The 22,991-nt window shown below is 16.4% G+C and overlaps 1 protein-coding gene across 1 annotated transcript, besides 25 other annotated features; it reads right to left on the bottom strand. All coding sequences in view use genetic code 6, as the record gives it.

Moving 5' to 3' along the window:
- Positions 1 to 1,121: 1,121 nt before the first annotated feature.
- Positions 1,122 to 1,184: a microsatellite.
- A 684-nt stretch (positions 1,185 to 1,868) lies between these two features.
- Positions 1,869 to 1,935: a microsatellite.
- A 1,074-nt stretch (positions 1,936 to 3,009) lies between these two features.
- Positions 3,010 to 3,047: a microsatellite.
- A 115-nt stretch (positions 3,048 to 3,162) lies between these two features.
- Positions 3,163 to 3,194: a microsatellite.
- A 2,186-nt stretch (positions 3,195 to 5,380) lies between these two features.
- Positions 5,381 to 5,437: a microsatellite.
- Positions 5,438 to 5,697: 260 nt separating this feature from the next.
- Positions 5,698 to 5,734: a microsatellite.
- Positions 5,735 to 6,809: 1,075 nt separating this feature from the next.
- Positions 6,810 to 6,844: a microsatellite.
- A 2,744-nt stretch (positions 6,845 to 9,588) lies between these two features.
- Positions 9,589 to 9,636: a microsatellite.
- A 1,327-nt stretch (positions 9,637 to 10,963) lies between these two features.
- Positions 10,964 to 11,043: a microsatellite.
- A 194-nt stretch (positions 11,044 to 11,237) lies between these two features.
- Positions 11,238 to 11,270: a microsatellite.
- Positions 11,243 to 11,291: a microsatellite.
- Positions 11,292 to 12,652: 1,361 nt separating this feature from the next.
- Positions 12,653 to 12,717: a microsatellite.
- Positions 12,657 to 12,720: a microsatellite.
- Positions 12,659 to 12,715: a microsatellite.
- Positions 12,665 to 12,726: a microsatellite.
- Positions 12,679 to 12,767: a microsatellite.
- Positions 12,768 to 15,901: 3,134 nt separating this feature from the next.
- Positions 15,902 to 16,011: a microsatellite.
- Positions 16,012 to 16,039: 28 nt separating this feature from the next.
- Positions 16,040 to 16,076: a microsatellite.
- Positions 16,041 to 16,073: a microsatellite.
- Positions 16,077 to 16,289: 213 nt separating the features above from the next.
- On the bottom strand, positions 16,290 to 17,349 carry IMG5_202490 (hypothetical protein). The gene is made up of 2 exons (XM_004023903.1): positions 17,044 to 17,349; positions 16,290 to 16,988 (listed from the first exon to the last, which is right to left on the bottom strand). The coding sequence occupies exon 2, from the start codon at positions 16,877 to 16,879 to the stop codon at positions 16,556 to 16,558; it is 324 nt and encodes a 107-aa protein (XP_004023952.1). The 5' UTR covers positions 16,880 to 16,988; positions 17,044 to 17,349; the 3' UTR covers positions 16,290 to 16,555.
- A 65-nt stretch (positions 17,350 to 17,414) lies between these two features.
- Positions 17,415 to 17,489: a microsatellite.
- A 1,658-nt stretch (positions 17,490 to 19,147) lies between these two features.
- Positions 19,148 to 19,187: a microsatellite.
- A 5-nt stretch (positions 19,188 to 19,192) lies between these two features.
- Positions 19,193 to 19,248: a microsatellite.
- Positions 19,249 to 20,010: 762 nt separating this feature from the next.
- Positions 20,011 to 20,060: a microsatellite.
- Positions 20,061 to 20,929: 869 nt separating this feature from the next.
- Positions 20,930 to 20,996: a microsatellite.
- A 1,861-nt stretch (positions 20,997 to 22,857) lies between these two features.
- Positions 22,858 to 22,939: a microsatellite.
- Between the last annotated feature and the right edge of the window lie 52 nt (positions 22,940 to 22,991).

The following is a 22,991-nucleotide window of genomic DNA, read 5'->3' as shown; positions in this document are numbered from 1 at the left end:
TTTAAATGATTCTTCTTTATTAGATATACAACTTTTAACAGATGTAATACCAAACATTGAATTAAATAAAGAACTTTCAAATAAAGAATAAAAAAAAGATAATATTGTAATATAAGAGAATGAAGTTTTGAAAAAGAAATAAAAAATAATATTTTTTATGTGTGACTTCTTAAAAAACATAGAAGAAGATTATAAATTAAACTTAAAAAGTGGAATTTACCCATAAATAAACTTTATTTAAAACTTAATGAAATAATTGGGTGTTATAAGTAATTATACATGTTAATATTTATATGAAATCAAAGAAGAATTTATATGCAAATTTATTAATACTTTATTGAATATATTTACGAATCTATTCGAAAAAATATATACTTTTTTAAAAAAAGAAGTCGATTAAATAGTTTCTTTATAAATAAACGATTATAATCTTAAATTCTTTTTTTTAAATAAAGAGATAGAAAAATTAAATAATTGTATATAGGATATTTAAAATTAACATTAAATAAATATAGAAGACTATAAAATTAAAATTCAAAATTAATAACATATTAATCATATTTGTTAATAAGAAATTACTAATTTACAAAATGAATTACTTGTTTTTAAAAGTATGGGATATAAAGATATTTAATTAGATAAAATATAGTTTAATTCTAAGGAAATCCTTAAAAATTGTTTCAATATTGAACAAGAAATATTTAAAAGAAAATTTGAAACAGATTAATAAATAAAAGATATAGTAAAAATTACTATAGATGCTTTATAAATGAAAAATAAATAAAAAAAGATTCCGAAACATCAATAGATTAAACATATATATAATAAAAATCTAAAAATTAAAATGAGATAAAATTAAAGGTATTTAATAAATAAAATTGTTAATTAGAAAAGCATCCATTTATTTTTTATTATTAAACTATAATTAATAATTTTAATTATGATAATCTTGTTTAGAAATAAAATAATTTAAATATAATATAATTATTAGAAAGTTTTCTTGAAAAATAATTCAATTTAAATTTTAAAAATGAAAAAAGTATGAAGAATAATAATAGATTAATAAATTCAAGTTAAAACTTAATTTTGTAAAAAAATAAAAAAAATTAATAAAAAGACAAATATATATATATATATATATATATATAAATATATATATATATATATATATATATATATATATAATTATATTAATCTTTTCTTATTTTTTTTTAATTATTTTATTAATTATAGATATTTATTAAAATAAAATGACAATCTTTTTACTTGTTCTATTAAAATTACTGAAATAATTTAATTATTAGAAAATCCTTATTAAAATAAAAAAGACTTTGCATTATTTTATTCGAAGTTATTTGGTTTATTTTAAGAAAATGCTCTTTTTGATATTTAATATTTACTTATTTTAAAAGCTAGAAATATACTTAATAAAAATAATTAATATTTTAAAAAAATAAATCTATTATCTGATTACGAACTTTTATAATTTTAATAAAATAATATATATGTGCCTATTAGTCTTTTTGAAGATGCGTTTTAAACTATATTTAGAAATGTATTTTATATTTTTTTTAATTTATATAATCTATTATAATTTACATAAAAATTTAAAGTATGCTCATTATGATAAATTAAATAAGAAATTATAATTATTTATTGAAACACATAAATAAATAATAAATGAAAAAGCATTATAACACCGATATGATGAAAATAATTAATAGTAATCATCTTTAACTCTAATTAATATTTTAATGGAAAAAGTATAAACAAAAAACATTAATGTTGTTATTAATTTTTTAGAATAAATATTTGAAACAATGGATTAAAATAAAACAGGAAAAAGTTTTTTTTATTTATTTATTTTTTAAAAAAAAATTAAATTAATATAATAAAATAAATAAAAAAATAGTTTAATATAAATAAATATAAAAACACATGTATAATAATTTGGAAATAAGTATATTAAAATATCCAATAAACGAATGTTTTTAAGAATTTGTGGATTAATAATTATTTAAATATAAAGAATTTATTGAAAAAATAATAGTATTATATGTCCCTGATTAAATAAATGAAAGATTAATTTAATATTATACAGCTTTAAATGAAATTTGTAATATATTTAATTATAATTAAACTTAATAAATCAATCATTTTAAATCGAAATTTTAATAATTTTCTGAAATTCAGACTTATTTTAGTTTTTAATAGTAATATAAATAAATATATTTTATAAATAATTTTTTTCTATTAAAAAATAAAAAAGATTTCAAAATTTTTTATAAGATTACGAAAACTAAAATTGTGATTAATTTTAATTAAACTTAAAATAAATAAACTAAATAAAATTATATGAAGAAATTCACAAAAAAAACTATATAAATGAATTCTATTAATTATTTAATTAGAAAGAAAAAGCAGAAAATTAAGAAGAAATATACCAAACAATTTACAAAAAGGAAGATCTTATAAAAAACTTTAATAATTATTTAGATTCTTTAAAATAAAATAAAGACCTTTTTGGTGAAAACCATTAATTATTAAATTAATCTTTATCTGAAATCATGAATAACAACAGTTCAGTATATATTAAAAGTCCAGGATCGATAAAAAAAAGGATTAATGAAAAAAAGAATTACTAAAAACTTTAAACTGATAATAATAGTAAATTAAGGAAAAACAAAAATATTTATAGTCCACTAATATCATCTTCTAAAAAAAAATAAAATAATTAAAATAAAAAAATAACTTTTAATTAAAATTGAAAAAAGTTTAATATTTGAAAATAAAAGTTAATTTTCAACTAAAAAATAAAATATTTTTAATATTTATAAATTAAATATAACTATATATATATTTTATTTTTATTAATATGTATTTAAATTATTTAATTAAATTTTAAAACTAGAAAAATTATCTAGCATTTAAACAAAAAATCATTTAAAATATTATGTTATATTTTTCTTCATAAATAACTTAATAAAATAAATCAAAATCTTATATATGTAATATATTACTATATTTATTAATATATTATATATTTAAAATTTGATAAATTTTCTATAAAGTAAAACTAAAATTAATTTTATATATAGTGTTAATTAATATTAAATCGATATATTAAAATAAAAAAAAAAAGAAAGATAGATAGATAGATAGAAAAAGTAAAAAAATAAAAAAATAAAAAAATATAAATTTAATATAAAAATAAATCATTATATTGAAAATAATAAATAAAAATATTTAATATTATATATAAATATATATGCAATTATTAAGTATATATTCCAAATAAAATAAAAATGTATTTAAATTTTTTAATAATTAAATAAATAATTTTATCATTAACTTTATTTTAATATAAAATAAAGTTTCAAATCCATAAATTTAATATATAAATTTATATAAATTATTAATTATTTATATCCTGCTAATTAAGAATATATTATTAAATTTTATTTTCATTTATTTTATTTTTATAAAATAATATTCAAATTATATAAACTTTATTAATTAATCTATGTAACTTTAAATAAATATATATATTTAAATAATAATTTTAAATCTCATCGAAATCTGTTTTTTAAATTTGTAACTTAAAGACAATGCTTTACTTATTTAAATATAAATATTCAGTCTTTTAATAATTATATATTTTTTTAAATATATATAACTTAATTTCTTTTACAATTTATCATCTATTAATATGATTTATTTAAGATTAAGTTTTTTAATTTTTATATATGTTTTTATTTATTTTTAATAATTTCAAAGTATTATTTATATAGTAGCTGATTTTTAAAAACTACTTTATACCATTATTATTATTACAAATATATATAAAATTTAATAAATAAATAATTAATAACTTTAATTATTTATTTAATTATATTTTTTTTTTATACAATATTTTATTATTGTATTTTTTTAAAAAATATATAGAATAGCCATATTTATATGTTAAAAAGTACTAAAATTCTAATAAATAATCATCACCCAAATGTATTTTTTAAATTTTATTATATTATTTATCAATATGTATTATTTTTGTTATTCATTATTTGATGTTCGATTGAATATTCCTCAATTTCCTCTATATTATTAATCGTATTTGTTACATATATCATATTTTAAGAATGATTAAAATAAAATTTTATAATCTATGAAATAATTAACAAATAAACATTTTTTATTTTTTTATAAAAAAATTACATTTATTAATATTTTATTTTTTTTTAATATAAAAAAAACTAACAAATAACATTATATATATAAAAAAAATCAACAACTATCATCTAAAATAATTTTAGTACCTCTTCTATTCCAATGTTCTTATGGTTTTTTCGAGAAAAAGTAAACATAAAATTGCAAAGAGAGTTATTAGAAGATAGTATTACTTAAAGGATTAATAATAGGAATACACACAACATAATTAAGTTAAATATCTTTTTAATCATTAAGATCGATTTCGATAAGCTATTTTTTAGGGATATGAATATTAGCATTTTTCCCATATTTATCTTTTATATTTTTTTAATGGGCTTCTTAATGATCATATACTTTTAAAGGGAATGCTTTTTGGAAATAGTATTCTTCTTCCATATCTTTATTTTATAAATACCCAAAATTTTTCAAATCATAAAATTCAAAAGGGATTTAAATAACCTTAAAATCAAAATAACTCTATTCAAATTTTTAGCTTTTCTTCGAAGTAAATCTACATTGTAAAACGGGTAAATTAAACTCAAATTCTCGAACATTTTCATCTTCCAAAAACAATGTTTCAGTATTTAATCTACCGTATTTTAATTAAAGACCATTTATAAGTATTATCTATTCATTTAAACTTTCAGATTTTTATGTTTAATATACATTATTTAATCTTACTTTTATTTGAGAAATATTAACCTTTTATAGAGCGCTATAAAGTAATATATGATACTAAATATAAGAAAAAGGGTCAAACAAATTATTTATTTATAAAGTAAAATTATTTATAAGACAATTGTTTTGGAAAAGTTATTATAAATAAGTTAATTTTTTTAAAGTTTTAACATATATTCTATTAATGAATCTGCATTTGTGGAAAAAGAAAGGTTTTTCCAATTTAATGGAATTTTGTTATTTTTAATTTTTTAAATTAGTTTAGATGGCTTGTGAATAATTTTATATGATAAATAATGTAAAATTGAAAATAAATCTTATTTAATTTAATTTAATATTGATTATGATATTTATATTTCATTTAACAAAAGAATTCTAAAGATTTAATTTTTATCAGAGTTTATTATTATGTCAATTTAATTATTTTATATTTCAAATAAAGAATTATTTTATATTATGTCATTATTTAAATCATATATAGCTTAGTAAAAGAATATATATATATATATAATTATGAATATATATATATATATATATATATATATATATACATTTATTTATTTATATTTACATTATTTTTAACTAGATTAAGAAATTGATTTATTAAAAAATATATCACTTTTTTCATATTTATATCCTGTTGGCATACTATATTTTAATGGACTTTTTATTGAATCTCTTGAATCTCTTGAATATTTTTTTGGAGAATCACTATATTTATCTTCATGTTTTATGTAATTAAGATTTAATTTTATAGGTATAATATTTTCATTTTATTAAATATTATTATATTTTTCATTATTTATATCTTTTTAATTTTAATTTTAATTTTAATTTTAATTTTAATAAATATTAATATTTTATTTATTACCTTAATTATTTATTTAATTTTTTAACAATTAAGAATAATCTATTTTTTTTAATATAAATATTAACCTATATATATTTATACTTAATTCATTAATTTCCTATTTTTGTACATTTTTCAATAAATCAATAGAAGTATGGTTAATTTTATCTTACAAATTTAAAAAAATATGTGAATGTTATGAAGTATTTAAAGATTAATATTCTATAATTTTTGAATAATGAATATCTTTAATATATTTCAAAACAAAATTCTATAAAATGTCTTCAATAATAATTTATAATGTCTTTTTTTTGAATTCTTTCCTTTCAATTTTATTCACAAATTATAATATTATTTTCTAATATTTATTAATAAATATATATATTTATTTAATAAAAACAAGATACAATATATAATTATTAAAAAAAATTAAAAATATTACATTCTATTATTAATTAAGATTTGTATTAATAATCTCATTATTTTATAAAATCGATCTATTATTATCTAAATAAAAAATTAATTTATTCAATAAAACCTATAATTAATTTTTATTCCATAAATTTTCGACTCTACCTATTTTATTCATAAAATTATGACAAACAAAATATTCATCCTCAATTTCTTTATTTAAGCTACACTCTAAAACTTAAGTAGGATCCTCTTATGGAAATCCATTTAAAGTTTTATAAATAGCCTCTTCTACATAATTATATTATCCTTAGAAATTATATAGATCATATAATTATTAATTATCATTAATTTTCAAAATAATTTAAGCTTCCATAGATAATTCTGTGATATATTTCTTTACTAGATCTAAAACTATTCCATTATTAAAAGGGAAACTAAAGGATATATAGTTTTCTAAAAACCGTTTAGGATTAGTAGGTATATAGGACAGAAAATATAAAATTTCATCTATGAAATAATATAAATCTTATTCTGTGTATTAAAAGCTCACTATTTATCGATTTTTTAGAATAGAAAATATAAAAGTTAATATAAATCGATATTTTTATGAATAGTTTATTATAAGCTAGGTGTTTTCTGGGTATTTTATTTAAAAAAATTATATGTTTAATAATTTTTATATATTTAAAAATTCGCCTATATTTAATTTTTAAGCTGTATTTTGCCTATATAAAATATTTCGATGAATTCTCTATTATATTTATTATTTTAAAAGTAATTATTATTCATATTTGAGTTTAAATGTGGGAGTATTCTGATTTATTTATTGATTATTTTTTTATTTGAAAAATTACTATCTTTAAAGGTTATAAAATTAATATTCAGAAATATCTATTTTATATATTTTCTCCATATAAGAGCATATACTTTGGGATTCATTTAGGAAAACTTTTGTTGAATTTTCAAATAAATGTAAAAGAACTTCTATTTATTTATTATCAGCATATTTATTTATCAAATTAATATTTAAAGGGTTAAAATCACCTTTTTTGACTCCTTTTAAATTAATCAGAATGAAAATTCGGAAAGAAAGAGTAGTAGTTTAATGAGAATTTAAATCTAAAAAAACTCTTTTTAAAATCTATAAAATACTTTTATGGTCTAAAAATTATAAGTTTTCCATTAAAACCCAAGAACCGGCCCCTGCGGCATTTTCAAGTTCTTTTAAAATAAAAGGAAGGGACATTTTAGAACAATTTAATCTAATTAATTAAATATCAAGAGATCCTTTATAAATTTTCAATTCAAGAATTTCAGCAATAAAATAAGAATCTTTTACATACTAATTTTTTTAAGTAGGATAAAAAATAACTATAGGATAATTATTATTACTATTTGATTAAAAATTCTAAAAATATGTTTCTAGTGTATTTTTAGAAAAAGACTTAATTAAATTCTAAGAAAAATTTTTTTTTATATAAAATTAAATAAATCTCAAAAGTGAATCTGGTCTAAAATACTTCACTAAAATTAAAGATTATTAAGGACTTATTTTTTATAAAAGATTAGTTGGTAATTCTTTGAATATATTCTCTTATTCATCTTTATATTTAAAAATCTTCAAAGAACTCATTAAGTAATCAACCCATTCTATAGTATGATCTTATAGTGATATATTGGCTATTTTCATAGTTGAATTAATACCAACATATTCGAAATATTTATAGAAAGATTTATATTATTATAAGCCCAATCTTATTTGTTTCTAAAAAGATATTTCTTTTAAATTATTAATGTTTATCTAATTACTATTATTAAAATTATTATTAAATTAATTTTAATTTTTTAATTCTTGTTCTTATTGTTTTAATTATTTATTTGCTACTTTAGGCGTATTATATTATGATTTATGATTTTTATTAACCATTTAATATAACATAAAGTTACTTACTTAAGTATTTGTTTTTATTCTCATTTAATTTCTTGTTGTGTTTTCGTTTACATTTAATTTCAAAAGTTAAGAAACTCCTCTTTATTCAGGTTGCATTATTGGTGTATTTTCATATGAGTTATTATTTTATTCAAGAATATTTATATATGAAGGAACATTGCTTTTTTCATCTTATAATTAACTAAAATTACTTTTTTTAATAATATCGGAAAGGTTTAATTGCTAAATCTATTATTAAATTTTAAATAAAGGTGGAAAAACATTCGGTTGTATATTATAAAATGAAAGAAGTGAGAATATTTATTAATTAAGAATATAAGGATATTACTACTAGAAAAAAAAAACAGAGTCATTATTTTCTTATAATTATACTTCATTTATTAATTCATTTTTCAAAAAAAATTAAAACTCTTTTTCGTTAAAGGAATCCTTTTCGTTTTTAGGAAGTCCTCTTTAGTACATTATTGTAAAATAAAACATGAAAAAATAATAGTGATCTTCCCTAAAATAAATCTATAAAATCTATAAAAAACTCTCGAAAAATTTATTTCTAAATCTATTTATTTAATTCACATCACTTTCCATATTTATTAAAAATCTTTACTATATTGTATTTTCGGTACATGTTTTTAATATTTAAACCATCTATTTTTCAGAATATGAGTATATCTAACCGAGTTCTTATTATAAATTTTAATAGTTTAATTTTATTGCGTATAAAAAGGATAATATGGGTTTTAATAAATTCGAAAAAATATTTAACTTTTAATCTTCGTAAAATTAAATTTCAACGTTTTCTTCGATTTTCTCTTATTATTCTGTAAAGTCTAAAATTGCAAATGATTTTCGGTTTTTTTCTAAATTGATTTTTGTAAAAAGTAAGGAATTTCTTTATTAAACTAAAACTTTTTATTTAAAATAATCTTCATTTATTTATGTATTTTTTCTTTAGAATTCTATATTTTCTTGGTTATATTCATATTTATCTTCATCTTCTTCTTCTTCTTCAGAAGACTAAATGTAATTATTATTAATTTAAACATTATTATTATTATTACTTTTATTTAAATTATTAATATTTTCAGTTTTTATTAAAGAAGTACTTTTTCTTTTAGTTTTTTCAATTAAATTTAATGAAGATAAAAATATTTTATTTGCCTCTTCAAAATCTTTAAATAGAGAAATATCCTCACAAGTAAAATTCTATTAAAATTAATTATTTAGAGTTTATAAAGTTTATAAATTCAAAGTATTTGCATTTTTTATTGATTCGATTTTTTCATTTATGAATTAATTTCTTGATTCTTTACTTATTTATAATAATAAAATATCGTTTATCGTAGTTTTCCAATATTATTCATCTTCTAAATCTATTTAAATAACAAACATCTATAATATATATAAATAAATATAATTAAAATAATAAAAATATAAAACATATATATATATTACTTTTTCAATAAAAAGATTAACATAACAATTACTAAAATTCTAAAAAGAATATAAATTAGTAAAAACAATAAAAACTCTAAAATTTTAATGCACTTTAATCTCCTTATTTTCTCCAATATAGACTCCTTTTTTTTTCCTCCAATCTAAAATTTACTTAAAGGCATTATTATCTTTAAAATCAATAAATTTTATTAAATTTTAAATAAGTTCGAATTTCCATTATATAACAGGAAAGAGAATTTCCATTAATTTTTCGTTTGGGTTTTCTACTAAAACCCAAAAACCTTTCTAAACTGCATCCAAAAAAATATTTTTACTGTCAGAATTTTCGCAATATTTCTCCTCAAAAAGTATATTTTACTCCATTTCACATCTCTCTTTTATATAATTCTCAAATAAAAACCCAGATTTATCAATAATAAGTGGATAATAATATAAATCGAACATCTAAACGTAATTAAATACACTCAAACTATTAATTAAATACTAGTTTTGGCCAAAAGATAGTCTAGAAATTTAATAAAACTTCACTTCTTCTTCCAAGAACTTCATCATATTCATAAACTTATCGACTTTATTATAAAAGTAATGCCTCAAAATTAGATTATTAACAAAATGCTAATATTTAAGTGTAAAAGTTGCCTAAATAGACATAAAAAGTACAAATTCTTACAATAAATTATAATCAATAAGCCCCTAGCTTTCTTTAAAAATCTTCATTTTAAAAAATTCTTCGAATTTATTTTTCTATAAACTAAATTTCTATATTCCTTTATTTTTAATAGTCTATTTTTAAGACAATTATAAGCTTTTAGTTTATAAATTTGCAATTTTCAAAGGTAATTCTTCGCTTAATTTATACGGTTCTTTGATTTAAATTTCCAATTGATTTTTCATATTTTTAGTGGCTTTTATTTTCGAGTCCAATTCGGAAGAAGATAATGAAATCTTCCTCTTTTCAATTATATTTCTAACATATTCAACTGAAAGTTCAATAGCCTTAATAATATCTCTCTAAATTAAATTTAAATTGTTTGTCAAGGAAAATAAGTAAGCATTTTCTTAACTGCCATTTGATTTGTTAATTAATTAAAGTAATTAATACTGTTCTTTAAGAAAACTATTTTCTTTAAATTAGACTAATATACTCTTTAAAATTTCGTGAGAACACATTATTTATTTAAAAACTTCCCTATAATTGTCTATATTTATTGTTTCAGTAAAAGGATTATAATTAGCTTTTTTAGATGACTCACGAATATCCTTTTCCAATTGTTCATAAGAAAATTATTCAAATTACTATATGTTTTAAGAAAATACAATTAGAAATATTAATATAAATTAATTTAGTTATTTAGTTTATATTAGTTTATTAATTTATACCTAATTAAAAAAAAAAAAGATAAAAAATATTATATATTATATATATATATATATCTAAATTTATATATATATATATATATATATATATATATATATATATATATATTTAATTATAATTTTTCACATCTTCATTATACTAATTTGAATCTAATTTTAATATTTTATTTATTGGTTCATAAAATTCATTTTCAGCTTATTTACAATTTCTTTCATTTAAAAAAGCTACTCTATATAATTCCAAGTATTATTTTTCTTCCTCATTTAAAACTTTTTTTTATATTTATATTTTTACATATAAATTTATATTTATATATTATTATATTTTTATATTATCTATTTTACTTTTTATTTATTTTTCGTATTTTTCTATTGTAGTTAAAGCTTAAGATAATTATAGTTGAAAATCTGTAATTTATTAATTTGCATTTGTTAAATTGCCATTATTAGCATTAATTTCATTTTCGTATTTCATTTATGTTTTTTTAAGAACTTATAAAAAATCCTAATATTCATTTTCTTAGACTACTTTTTTAATTTTTTCTTTAATTTAGATATTAATCAAATTATAAGTATAAAAAAACATATTTCTAGTTTATTCAAAACTTATTTTTTTAAACGGAAAAACTTCTTATATTTAAGATACATCAAAATCTAAAAAATAAAGCTTTTTTATTAATTATACTTTAAACTTTTAAATTTTTTCCATTTTAAATTCATTAAATATTCTAAATATAGACTTTTCTTCCTCTTCATTTTCTTCTATTTTATTAAAAATTTGATATTTATTAAAATATTTAAATATATTTTCATATTCTTTTAATAAAAACTCCTCGTTTTTATTTAAATTTAAAGGCTCAATATAAAAAATAAACTTCAACTATTTCCTTAATCTTTAAGCAATTAAAAAATGAAGTATTTAATTATTATATCCTACATAAGTTTTCTATATATTCCATATTTTCATTAATTATTCCCATTTATTTTTTACCAAAAGAGAATTTATTTCACTTCCATTTAAAATTCCGTTAATTTTATCCAAAATAAAATCAATAAAAAATTCTCCTTTTTTAATTATATCATTTATATTTATATAAAAAATCAATTAGTTTTCATTATAAAATAATTCTTTTAATAATACGAATAAAAATTCATCAAAATAATTCTTAAAAAATATAATATTTTAATTATTTTAGTAGTTATTATTATTTTATATATTAAAAGGATTAAAATAATTAAATTTCTAGTTTAAACAAAAGCTTGTAAATTTAATTATTTAAAAAACACTTTCTTCATTTAAAAAACTTTAAATAATTAAGTTACAACCTACCATTTATTACATATGCATTAATTTCAAATTATGATAATATAAACTATAAAAAGAAGATTAAGAAAAACCAAATAAATCAATTATTTTATCTTTGTCTTCATAGTTTTATATACTTCTATATAAAAACAATATATATTTTTCCTAATATTCTTTATTCATTAATACAAATTAAGCTTCCGATTAATCCATTATATCTTATTAAGATTCTTTATCAACATTAGTATAAAAAATTTATTTATTAATAAAAAATAATTCATTTCTTTTCAAAAGACAAGCTATTTCATTATCATTAAGTTATTAATTTAAAATTATAGTCAAATATTCTTTTAAAAATTCATAAGGTAAATTTAATATTTCTTTAAAATCTAAATTCATACTTTAAACCTAAATAAATATAAAAATATATAAATAAGAATATATATATATATAAATATATAAATATATATATATATATATTTATATGTATATCTATTTTATAATTATATATATTTATCATATAATATTTTTATTTTTTACTTATTAAATTTTTTCACTTAATTTATTCTCATAAAATTATTATTAATCATTAATTTTACTTTATTAAAACTTTGAATTTTTATACATAAAATTACTTTTGAAAGCTTATGAAGCATGTAGAGAAGGCATATGCCATTTTTATGTTTATTTTTTCCTGAATAATTTTTCTATTTTTTCCGAAATAGACGCATTATCATCTTCTTCCGTTTAAATTTATTTTTTATTTATTTTCTTTTTTACATTTTAAATATTATTTATTTAATCATAATATTTTTTCTCATTTTCTCCTAAAAACCCATTAAAATTATTTAAATAAGAAGTTTTAAAACTATTATTGTTTTCTGAATTTTGTAGTAATAATTATTCCTCTTCCTATTAATTTTCATTTAAAATATTAGTAAAAAACTCCAATTTTTGTAAACAGCTTAAAGGCGTATATTAGTCTTACAAAGCCTAATTTAAATTAATGACCAGATTTTCCTAAACAAATTCGATTCGGTAATTTTCCCCTAGTTATTAGAAAACAGTATTCTAATTATTTAATAAAGGAGATTAAATATACTCACTAACTTTATTAATTTCTTCATTTTTTTATTAAATTATAATTTAATTCCCTTCATTAAAAACAAACTCCCTACAAATATAAGAATTTAACAAATAAGTGAAAATATCTAAATACTCAGTTTAATTTTATTAATATAATATATCTAAATTATCAAATTAATTATTTTTACTTAAAAAATCACAAAAGAAAAAATAGTTTAAATTTCTCACAATCTAAATCATATTCTAAATGCAAAAATTAACCCCGAATCTATTCTAAAATTCAAATGCAAAATATTTCTTTTTTTTCACAAAAATTAAGCATATCCCCGAAACGCATTCGAAAACAAACTTCGCAGTATTTCTTCCTCCTAACTGTTCATTTTAAAACTAAGCTTACCCATTTACTGCTAAACTACTATGCGAACTAAAAATGCTTATCATATCTTTATTATTTTATTTCCCCATTCTTAAAATCATACACTTTTCTAATATAGAAGGGCATATATTGTTACTTAAATTACTGCTCTACTTTGTACCTTTCCTTGATTAATATAAACATATCATACATAAATTCACAAATTATACATATTTCATTAAATCGTTACTAAACCATTTCTTTCCTTCAAAAAAGCTTCTTATTAAACCTAAAGGAGATATTCCTCTATATATTTTTAAAAATTTTATATATATATAAAATAAAAAATATACTATTAACACATAGATAAATCATCAATAATGATAATTCCATTAGTATTATTTTTACTAATATAAGTAAAAGGGTTCTATAATGTTAAATTAGACTCTATTTTGTATTAGAAATCTCTCAGCTTTAACTTCCTAGTACATGAAACTCCTATAGTCTAATATTTAAATCTTTCAATAAAATGCTAAGCTTATTAATTAATAACAGTGGATAATCCATTTTATCTATTAGAAATTACCATTATATGTTTTTAATAGGCTATTGCATATTATAATTAAAAAGATAGAATTTTAGACACTTTCGTTTCTACGAAAATAAAATTAATCGGCAACGCACTATTTTAGTCTTCTTTGGAAATTTTATTATTAATAATATCTATAGAGTAAGGATTAAGTCTAATAATTTCTTTATTATCAAGCATATTACTTTAGAAATTCCCTGAAATAACCCCGAAATTATCCCAGCTTAAATCTTCCCATTTTTTCCATTCACTTCGAACTATATCATATGTAAACTCGAATAAATTCTATTCATTTTATTATTATAAGACATGTAAAATATTCATCCCAAAAGGATAATTTTCCTTTTTATTAAATTTGACTTAAGTTTTATCAAATCTATAATCTATGTATTAATTTATTTAATTCAAAATAAATCTAGTTATACTCTCCTAAGCGCTTTTCTTAATTACTGAATTTAGGCTTTAAATTAAACTAGATATAAAAATACTCTCTAAATAACAAACCAGACGTGTATTTTGGTCATATTATATTATTTTTGTTGTATTGTCTTTTGATTCTTGAAAATTTATTGATTTTTTACTTTTATTTGATTCTATTTAACTTTCCCCATCTTATATTGACAATTATTTGACTAAATTTGATTATTTTACTTTTCTTAAATTCATTGATATATTATTAACCTTTTATAATAAATATATAATTATTTTATATTTAATTAATTGATACTTTATTATTTTAATCATCCCATTCTCCAGTTGAAATTTCTAATTTTCTAATTTCATTCATTTAAATTTCAAAAAAATTAATAAAATTAAGAAAAAGTCCTTTATTAGAAACAACATATCTAAAAGACTATTTAATTTAATAAAAAATATATATAAAAATAAAGAAAAAACTAAAAAAGAAATACATTTTTTTTCAATTCATTTAAAAAAATTAAACATTATTCGAAAAAAAGTCCAAAACATATTTTACTTAGACTTTCAAACATTTCAAAAAATTAATTCTTTTGTTTCATTTTACTCATCCAAAAACTAAATTCTTCCCCTAAACTATATAAATCTTACTTCAAATTAACTAAACCAAAACTACTTAAATAATCTGGGCTTATATTTTTTAAACTCTCCATTTCGAATACACACTAAGGTACTTTATCAAATAATATTAAATCTTAATTAGCTAAACAAATCCTTCGTTTTTCAAAACAACTTAAAATCTTTTCCATTATACTATTTATTTATCCATATTATTTAATTATACGGAACAATCTAAAACTATCCAATCATCTGGTGTTTATATTAGGCTTATTTTTAATGAACCACGAGAAGTTTCTTAATCATTTTCATCAATTATGAAAGGCTTTTCAGTATCGAAACAACATATAGATGTGGTATGGTTATATTTAATTTTGTTAAGAATTTTTTTATCAATATTATTTTAAGTTATCCCTAAAATTATTTCTGTAAGAACTCCGTTTTACCAAATATCTAAATTTTTTAAAAAAATATAAAAATTAAATAATATAATAAAAAACTCTATTCGTTAAAATATCCAAATAAATTTTCTTATTAAATTTAATCAAGTTTTAACCAATTTAATTAAAAATTTTTATCTAATTTTTTATAAAATAATATATAAATATAATTAATATATATATTTATATATATATATATTTAAATTTATAAACATATATATTATATTTTTATATATATAAATATAAATATTCATATATATACATATTTTTTAATTTTATATAAATTTTAATATGTATATTTTTATATTTTAATATTATTTATATTTTATATACTTATAATTTTCGAATATAATAATCCGACTGTTTTGATAACAAAAGATTTTTTTTTTCCTGAATTTCCAAATAAAATTAAATTTTATTTATTTATTATAAATGGCAACATACAATTAATAATTTAGCATAGTTAATCACTTTTATTTATATGATTAAGACTTAAAAAATTATTCAAATATTCATTTACGTTTTAAAAATATTGATTTTCCTATAAAATTACACTTTCTGAAAAATTAAAAATTCCCGCAAAGATTTTCATCAAAAGCGAATGCTAAGAAGTATTTAAACTCGATAAAAAATAATAATATACTCCTTAATGTAATAACTAAATTGGATTTTCGAAAGTTTTTCCTTAATTTTTTTCTATTTAGAATTATACACATAGCCTTAAAATGGACATTATTTATTTTAAATTACTCATACAAGAAAAGGTGAATATATTTTCTTAACTTTATTTATAACTACGACTAAAAGTCTTCAATCTTTCCTTAAATTATTCGTTTTAGCCTTCTTTTTCCAATTCGCTTATTCCATTCTAAAAAGAACTACAGATATTTGAAATAAAAAACAAAAATTTTATTGAAAACTCTTTCGAATTTTTACCAAATCCAAACAAGTAGAAATACAATTTAACAATATCTTTTAAATCAGCCTAAATAAAATTTATAATTCGGAAATTTTCTAATACACATTTTGACATTTCTTCGAATTTAAAATCTTTTCCATTAAAAATCTAAAAAATACCATAAGAATTATTAACATTCCAGCTCTTACCTTCAAACTAAAAACTTTTTTATTCATAAACAATAGCCTTTCTCATTGAAAATAATATTTATCCTATTATTGATAATACTCCTTTCTCACATTACTCCAAACCATTCATACATAACCAAAAACCTCCATTTGCAACCTATGTATAAATATATGTTATATATATTTTAATGAATATTTTTTATTTTTATTACATTAATTAATATTTAACTTATAGTTTAGTAAGGTTAATCTGAGTTAAATTCCCAAAAAAAATAAGGTTATGCTAATAAAATACATAAAGATTCAAAAGCAGAATTTTTTCCAGTATTTGGATTTCCTTTTATCATCACACATTAATTCATGTTTAAAGCTTATAATGATTAATGATACATTCTACAAGTATTTTTTGTAATTACATAAATATTCAAAGGTGGAGAAACTTCAAAATTATAAAATTTTTTGTAATTCATAGAAATCATTGCAATTTCAAATTATTTTCCTTTAAAATAATTTAAAAAAGGTGAATTTTAACATAATAATTATAAATTATCCTCAACTTAAGTATCATATTCTAATTAATATAATTATTATTATTATTATTATTATTATTATTATTATTATTATTATTATTATTTAATATTATCATCTATATATTATTCACATTATTTCGTTATTTCGTATATTTCTTATTAATCTTTTAATCCAATTTCTAGAGTAAATTTAGGTAATATTAAATATTCAAAACTTCCTAATCCTTCAACAATTTCATTTTATTTTTATATAAATTAACTATAAAAATATTATTTATTACAAAAAAAAAAAAAAAAAAAAACTTTAGTATTTCAATTTAATTCTTAATTTATAGTATAAACTAAGCAAATTTTTTATAATATAATTTATTAATTCCTTATTTAAATCCATTTTAAACATTATTTATAATCAACATAACATTTTTTTACATAAGATTCCTTAATTTTTCCAAGCTTACCTTTTATCCTGAATTTTCTTTATGCATTAAAATAACTGATAAATCATGATAAAAAATCAAATCATTTACTACATAAAGAACTTAAAAAATAGTACTTTTAAAAGTTACAAAGCTCCACATTTATATATAATTATAAGCATTACTTACCAGTCCTTCGAAATGAGAAGTAATTTAACATCTAATATAATTTTTACAATGAACATTTATTTCTTCAATAATTTTATAAGTAGGAGGTTCATCGTAATTTTAAAGACTGTAAACAATTGGTTATGTGAATAAAAAATTTTCATCATAAAAAGTAATAACACCCGATATTTAATAGAACTTTTATTAACCAGTAAAATAATTAGATTAAATATTTTTTAACTATTATTATTATTATTGTTAATTATTATCTTTACCAACTTCTGTACTTTATAAAATTAAAAACTATTAAATTCCTGGAAAAAGTTATTTTATTCCTTCACAGAACATATTTATATCATAAACATTTTAAGATAAATTTAAAATTTACAAATCTGACAAAAAAGCTAATCTACAATTCGATTCTCTTATCGATTTTATAAAACAATATAATTCTTAATCTATCTAAACTAATTTAGAATAACTCTATTTTAGAATTTCTAATTAATTTTATCCATGTGTGCTTATTACTACTTAATTATTAGTTTAATTATTAGTATATTATTCTATTTCTTTATTTATAAAAAGGTCAAGTAAACCATTCAATCCTCTTATCTTTAAATCCTTTTATATATTTTCTTATATTTCTTTAATTTTATTTAATTCTTTTGTAAAATCCTTCATATATGAAAAGTGTTTCTTAAAATTATATATAGGAATAATTTTTATTAGCTTATTTTATATTTTTCCAATTTCTTTTATGACTTTTCTTGAATTATAGACTTATAATTCTAATTCAGCAAGCTTATATGCAAAGTCTTTTTTACAGTATTCTCTACTTTTTATCATATTGCCTATAATTTAATATTGTAATTTTAAATAAGAACATAATTCTGATGTTCCGATAATCATTTATACTCCAAAAAAATTCATTGTTTAAAAAGAAATTTTTTTTAACTCGTTTTCTAATTATTTTATACATTCATGCACTTTAAATTCATTTTCGGCTTACTTTTTTATTTAAATTATAGTTTTATAATTTATTTAAAAATTTATTTACTCCTGCCACACTTTTTATGTATATAATAAATTATAAAATGTTATCCTATAATAATTCTTCAAGAGTAACAACAGATTAATGAGAAGAGTTTAACATTTTATCTTTTTTCTGAGGATTATCCGAATAAAGAGCTTCTAATACAGACTAAAAATAAATATTAAATAAATAATAGATATAAATAAAAAAAAAAATATATATATATATATATATATATATATATATATATTTATATATATATATATATATTTATTAACATTCCAATTTTCTTATTTAAATGATTCTTTTGATACACTAACTAATAAATCATATATTTTTTCATAATATTAAATTTCATTATTTATAATTTCTAATAACTATATAAACTATGGATTATTTTCTTAAAAATATCCTTCTACTTATCTAATCATTTTACTTCCATTATTAAGTGTATTTTCGATGTCTTTTATATCTTATTAATTATTTGAATTATTAATAATTGTTTTATTTTGCCATTATTCTTTTTTCTATTTATAATAATTATAATAATTTAATAAGATAATAAAAATACATATTTCCATTCACTTGCGAATCTCCAAAATTAATAATAATTTTCGAAATTTTATTATTCTTCATTAATATTTAACCTAACATCAAAATTTACATTCAAATTCTATTCTTCATATCTTATTTCTTTAATCTTGTTTTATTACTAATTAAATTTTTATTATAATCCTTCAGAAATACCAATATTTTAATATGCATCATCTAGATTATTTAAAACCATGAAATTTTTACATTCTAAATTCAAGTTTTCTATTTCTTAAATTAACTTTTATTTTTTATCCAAATGTATTTTGCTAAACTTTGATTAACAGTCTTCTTATCTTTTTTCAGTTTCTTTTTTTTTTTATTCTAGTTCTTTTAATGTAGTAGTTTATTTTAAAAATTAAGTCATTATAATTTCATCTGCTACAATCAAATAAATTTCCAATTATTAAATAAGTCTTGCTATAAAATAATTACATTTAAATATATATATATATATATATATATATATATATATATATATATATATATATTTTACTTGATAAAATTATATATTAATCAATTTCTTAAAATTAATTTTTTATTTTATCTCCTTCTAAATATTAATTAATTTATATATATTAATCTATTGTTTGAGGTTTTATTTCTAATTAAGAAAGAATTTCAACTTCTAATTCTGAGTTACTTTTCAAAGCATTAAAACAACATTTATATAATAAATCTTTTATTTATTTATCTTTTATTTTTATTTCTTAAATAATTATATTTTTAAAATCTTATATATCGACTTGAAATATTCCTAAATTCATACTATTTGGTAAAATATTTTATATCAAATTTAAATCCCTTTACAATCTTTATAATTCAATAAATACTTCTTCTAATATCTATTTTATATTAATATTAAATTTATTTATATTAATATATTTTTATTTAAATTACATTTAAATCGTTAGTTGCTATCTATGTTTCTATATATTTTTCATATTATTTAGAATATTATATATAAAATTCAAATCTTAAAAGTAATATAAGAAAACCATACATACTATAAAATGAATGAAGTATAAAATCATCTATTTCTAGATCCATTTATTTAAGTTTTTCTTTAAGTTATTTTATATTGAAAGTTTTTTCTGAATTTTATTAATCATTTTCATTTTCTATAAAACCATCTTTCTTTTTTTTTTTATAAAAAATTTAAGTATTCTTAAAAATATTACATTTAAAATTTAGTTTTTCAATTAATTCAATATCTTAAATTGGTTTTTTAAAACAATTTTTTATTTCTTCTTCTAAAACATCTAAAGGAGGATCAATTCGAATCATAAACGAGTTTAAATTAAACCATCCCATTCTTTACTAAACTACACTTTTAGTCTAAAAAAAGGAAAAAAAAAAAATATATAAATATATATATATATATATATATATATATATTTATATATGAATAAATAATATATATATATTAGATTAAATTTAATATATTTGTATATTACTTAATATATATCTTTAAACTATTTAATTCGATTTCTGAATGATTTCTTTTAGCAATTTCATAAAAAATATCTTTATAACTTTATTCATTGTATTAATAAAATTTGTTTCTTCCATTGTATAAAATAAGATTGAAAATTTCCGGTTTTTCTGCATTTTTATTTGAAAATAATTTTGTCACTAATTTCATTTATTTTTTTCTATTTATTTTGGTATTTTTTTTAAAATAATAATTAAAAAGTAATTTTATTTTACGATTCTTCACTTTTATCATTAGCTAAAATTACTATATTTAAATTAAATAATGGTTTTATAATCATATTTTGATAATTTAGATATTTAATTGTTTTAAATTCATCTATTTTTAAATATTTTATTTATTTATTTATATATTAAAATACCTCCTAGTATTTTTTCACATAATATTTAATAAATAGTAAATATAATTCTTGCATCTTAATTATATTTTAAATATAAATTTTCAATTAATTCATTCTAATATAATTCTGTTTTTAAATTATTTTTTACAAATGATTTAGCTTTTTTATATTCTTCATCTATTGAAGTCTATATATATATATAAAATTTTTAATAAATTCTAATTTTTTTTTTCCTAGAAAAAAAAATAAATTACTAAATAAATATTTTCAGTTGATTTTATTTATTTAAATTTAAGATCTTTTCTTCTTTATTATTTCTATGTTTTTATATTATTAAGAAAAAATAAATAAAAATAATTTAAACTATACAGGAATATCTAAAGGATCTAAATCTTTAGGAAATTTTACAGTATATTAAAGCCACTTTTTTTATATTAAAATTTTTTATTTAAATAAAAAAAATTGATTTTTTATACATTTTCTTAGATTTTTTATTCTTTTTATTATACTTAATTCAAATTCGAATTATATTAAATCTTTAAAATATATATTTATAAATAATTTATATATAAATATTATTAAAAATTTAAAATAAAATATACTTAATAGTCTAAAAGTTAAAGTTTTCTTTATTCGTTTCTAAGTTTTACTAAATCAGGAGCTAAATATTATAATTATTCAATTTATATATCATAAAGAGGCATTATAGCATAATATGTATTAATTTATTAAATCAAAGAATCTGTAGACAAGCAAATTAATTAAATTAAATAACTTTCAATTAAACTATTTGTCATTTTTTTTATTTATTTATAAACTTTTTCTCTCCATTATTTAGTGTATATTTCTCCTCCTATTTATATAAACAATTTAATTAATTATTTATTTAGCTCTGATAATCCAGTATCTACTTTATCGATTAATCTTTCAATTTTAAATACTTATCGATTAAACTATTTACCTAAATCTTTTTTTATTTATTAAAAAAAATATATATATATCAATAAATTATTTTTTAAATAAAATAAAAAAACTAACTTTTTAATTTTAATAAAGCAGGTTTATTCTAATCCTATTCGACACAAATATTTTAATAAATATTTATGTATTGAATATAAGTAACAAATTATGTTAACATAGGTAATATTAATTAAAATAATTCACATCTTTTATCTTTAGTAAATATAAGAGAATTTTAATATACTTATTTTTTAATATATTCTATATATGACATATTATCAATTAATATTTATTTTATTCCTAAAAAATGAATTTTTTAATCATTTATATTATTACTTTGAAACTAAATAATTTCATTATATTATTTTTTTATTTCTTATTCTTAACCTTCTTCTATTGTATATTCTAAAATTAAATATTAATTAATTTAAGATACTATTTATCCTTTTAAATTATTAAAAAAAGGCAAATATCTATAAAAAAATAAATATTAATATATATATTTATATATATTTATATATTTATATATATTTATTTATATAATATATATATATATATATATATATATATAATATTTTACTTATTATAAAAGCTTTCCATAGAATTTACTGTATGAAATTAATAATT

Source organism: Ichthyophthirius multifiliis, assembly GCF_000220395.1.
Source record: "Ichthyophthirius multifiliis unplaced genomic scaffold scaff_1120509251428, whole genome shotgun sequence".
NCBI classification, from domain to species: domain Eukaryota; phylum Ciliophora; class Oligohymenophorea; order Hymenostomatida; genus Ichthyophthirius; species Ichthyophthirius multifiliis.
This window is presented reverse-complemented; position numbering and strand designations above follow the sequence as displayed.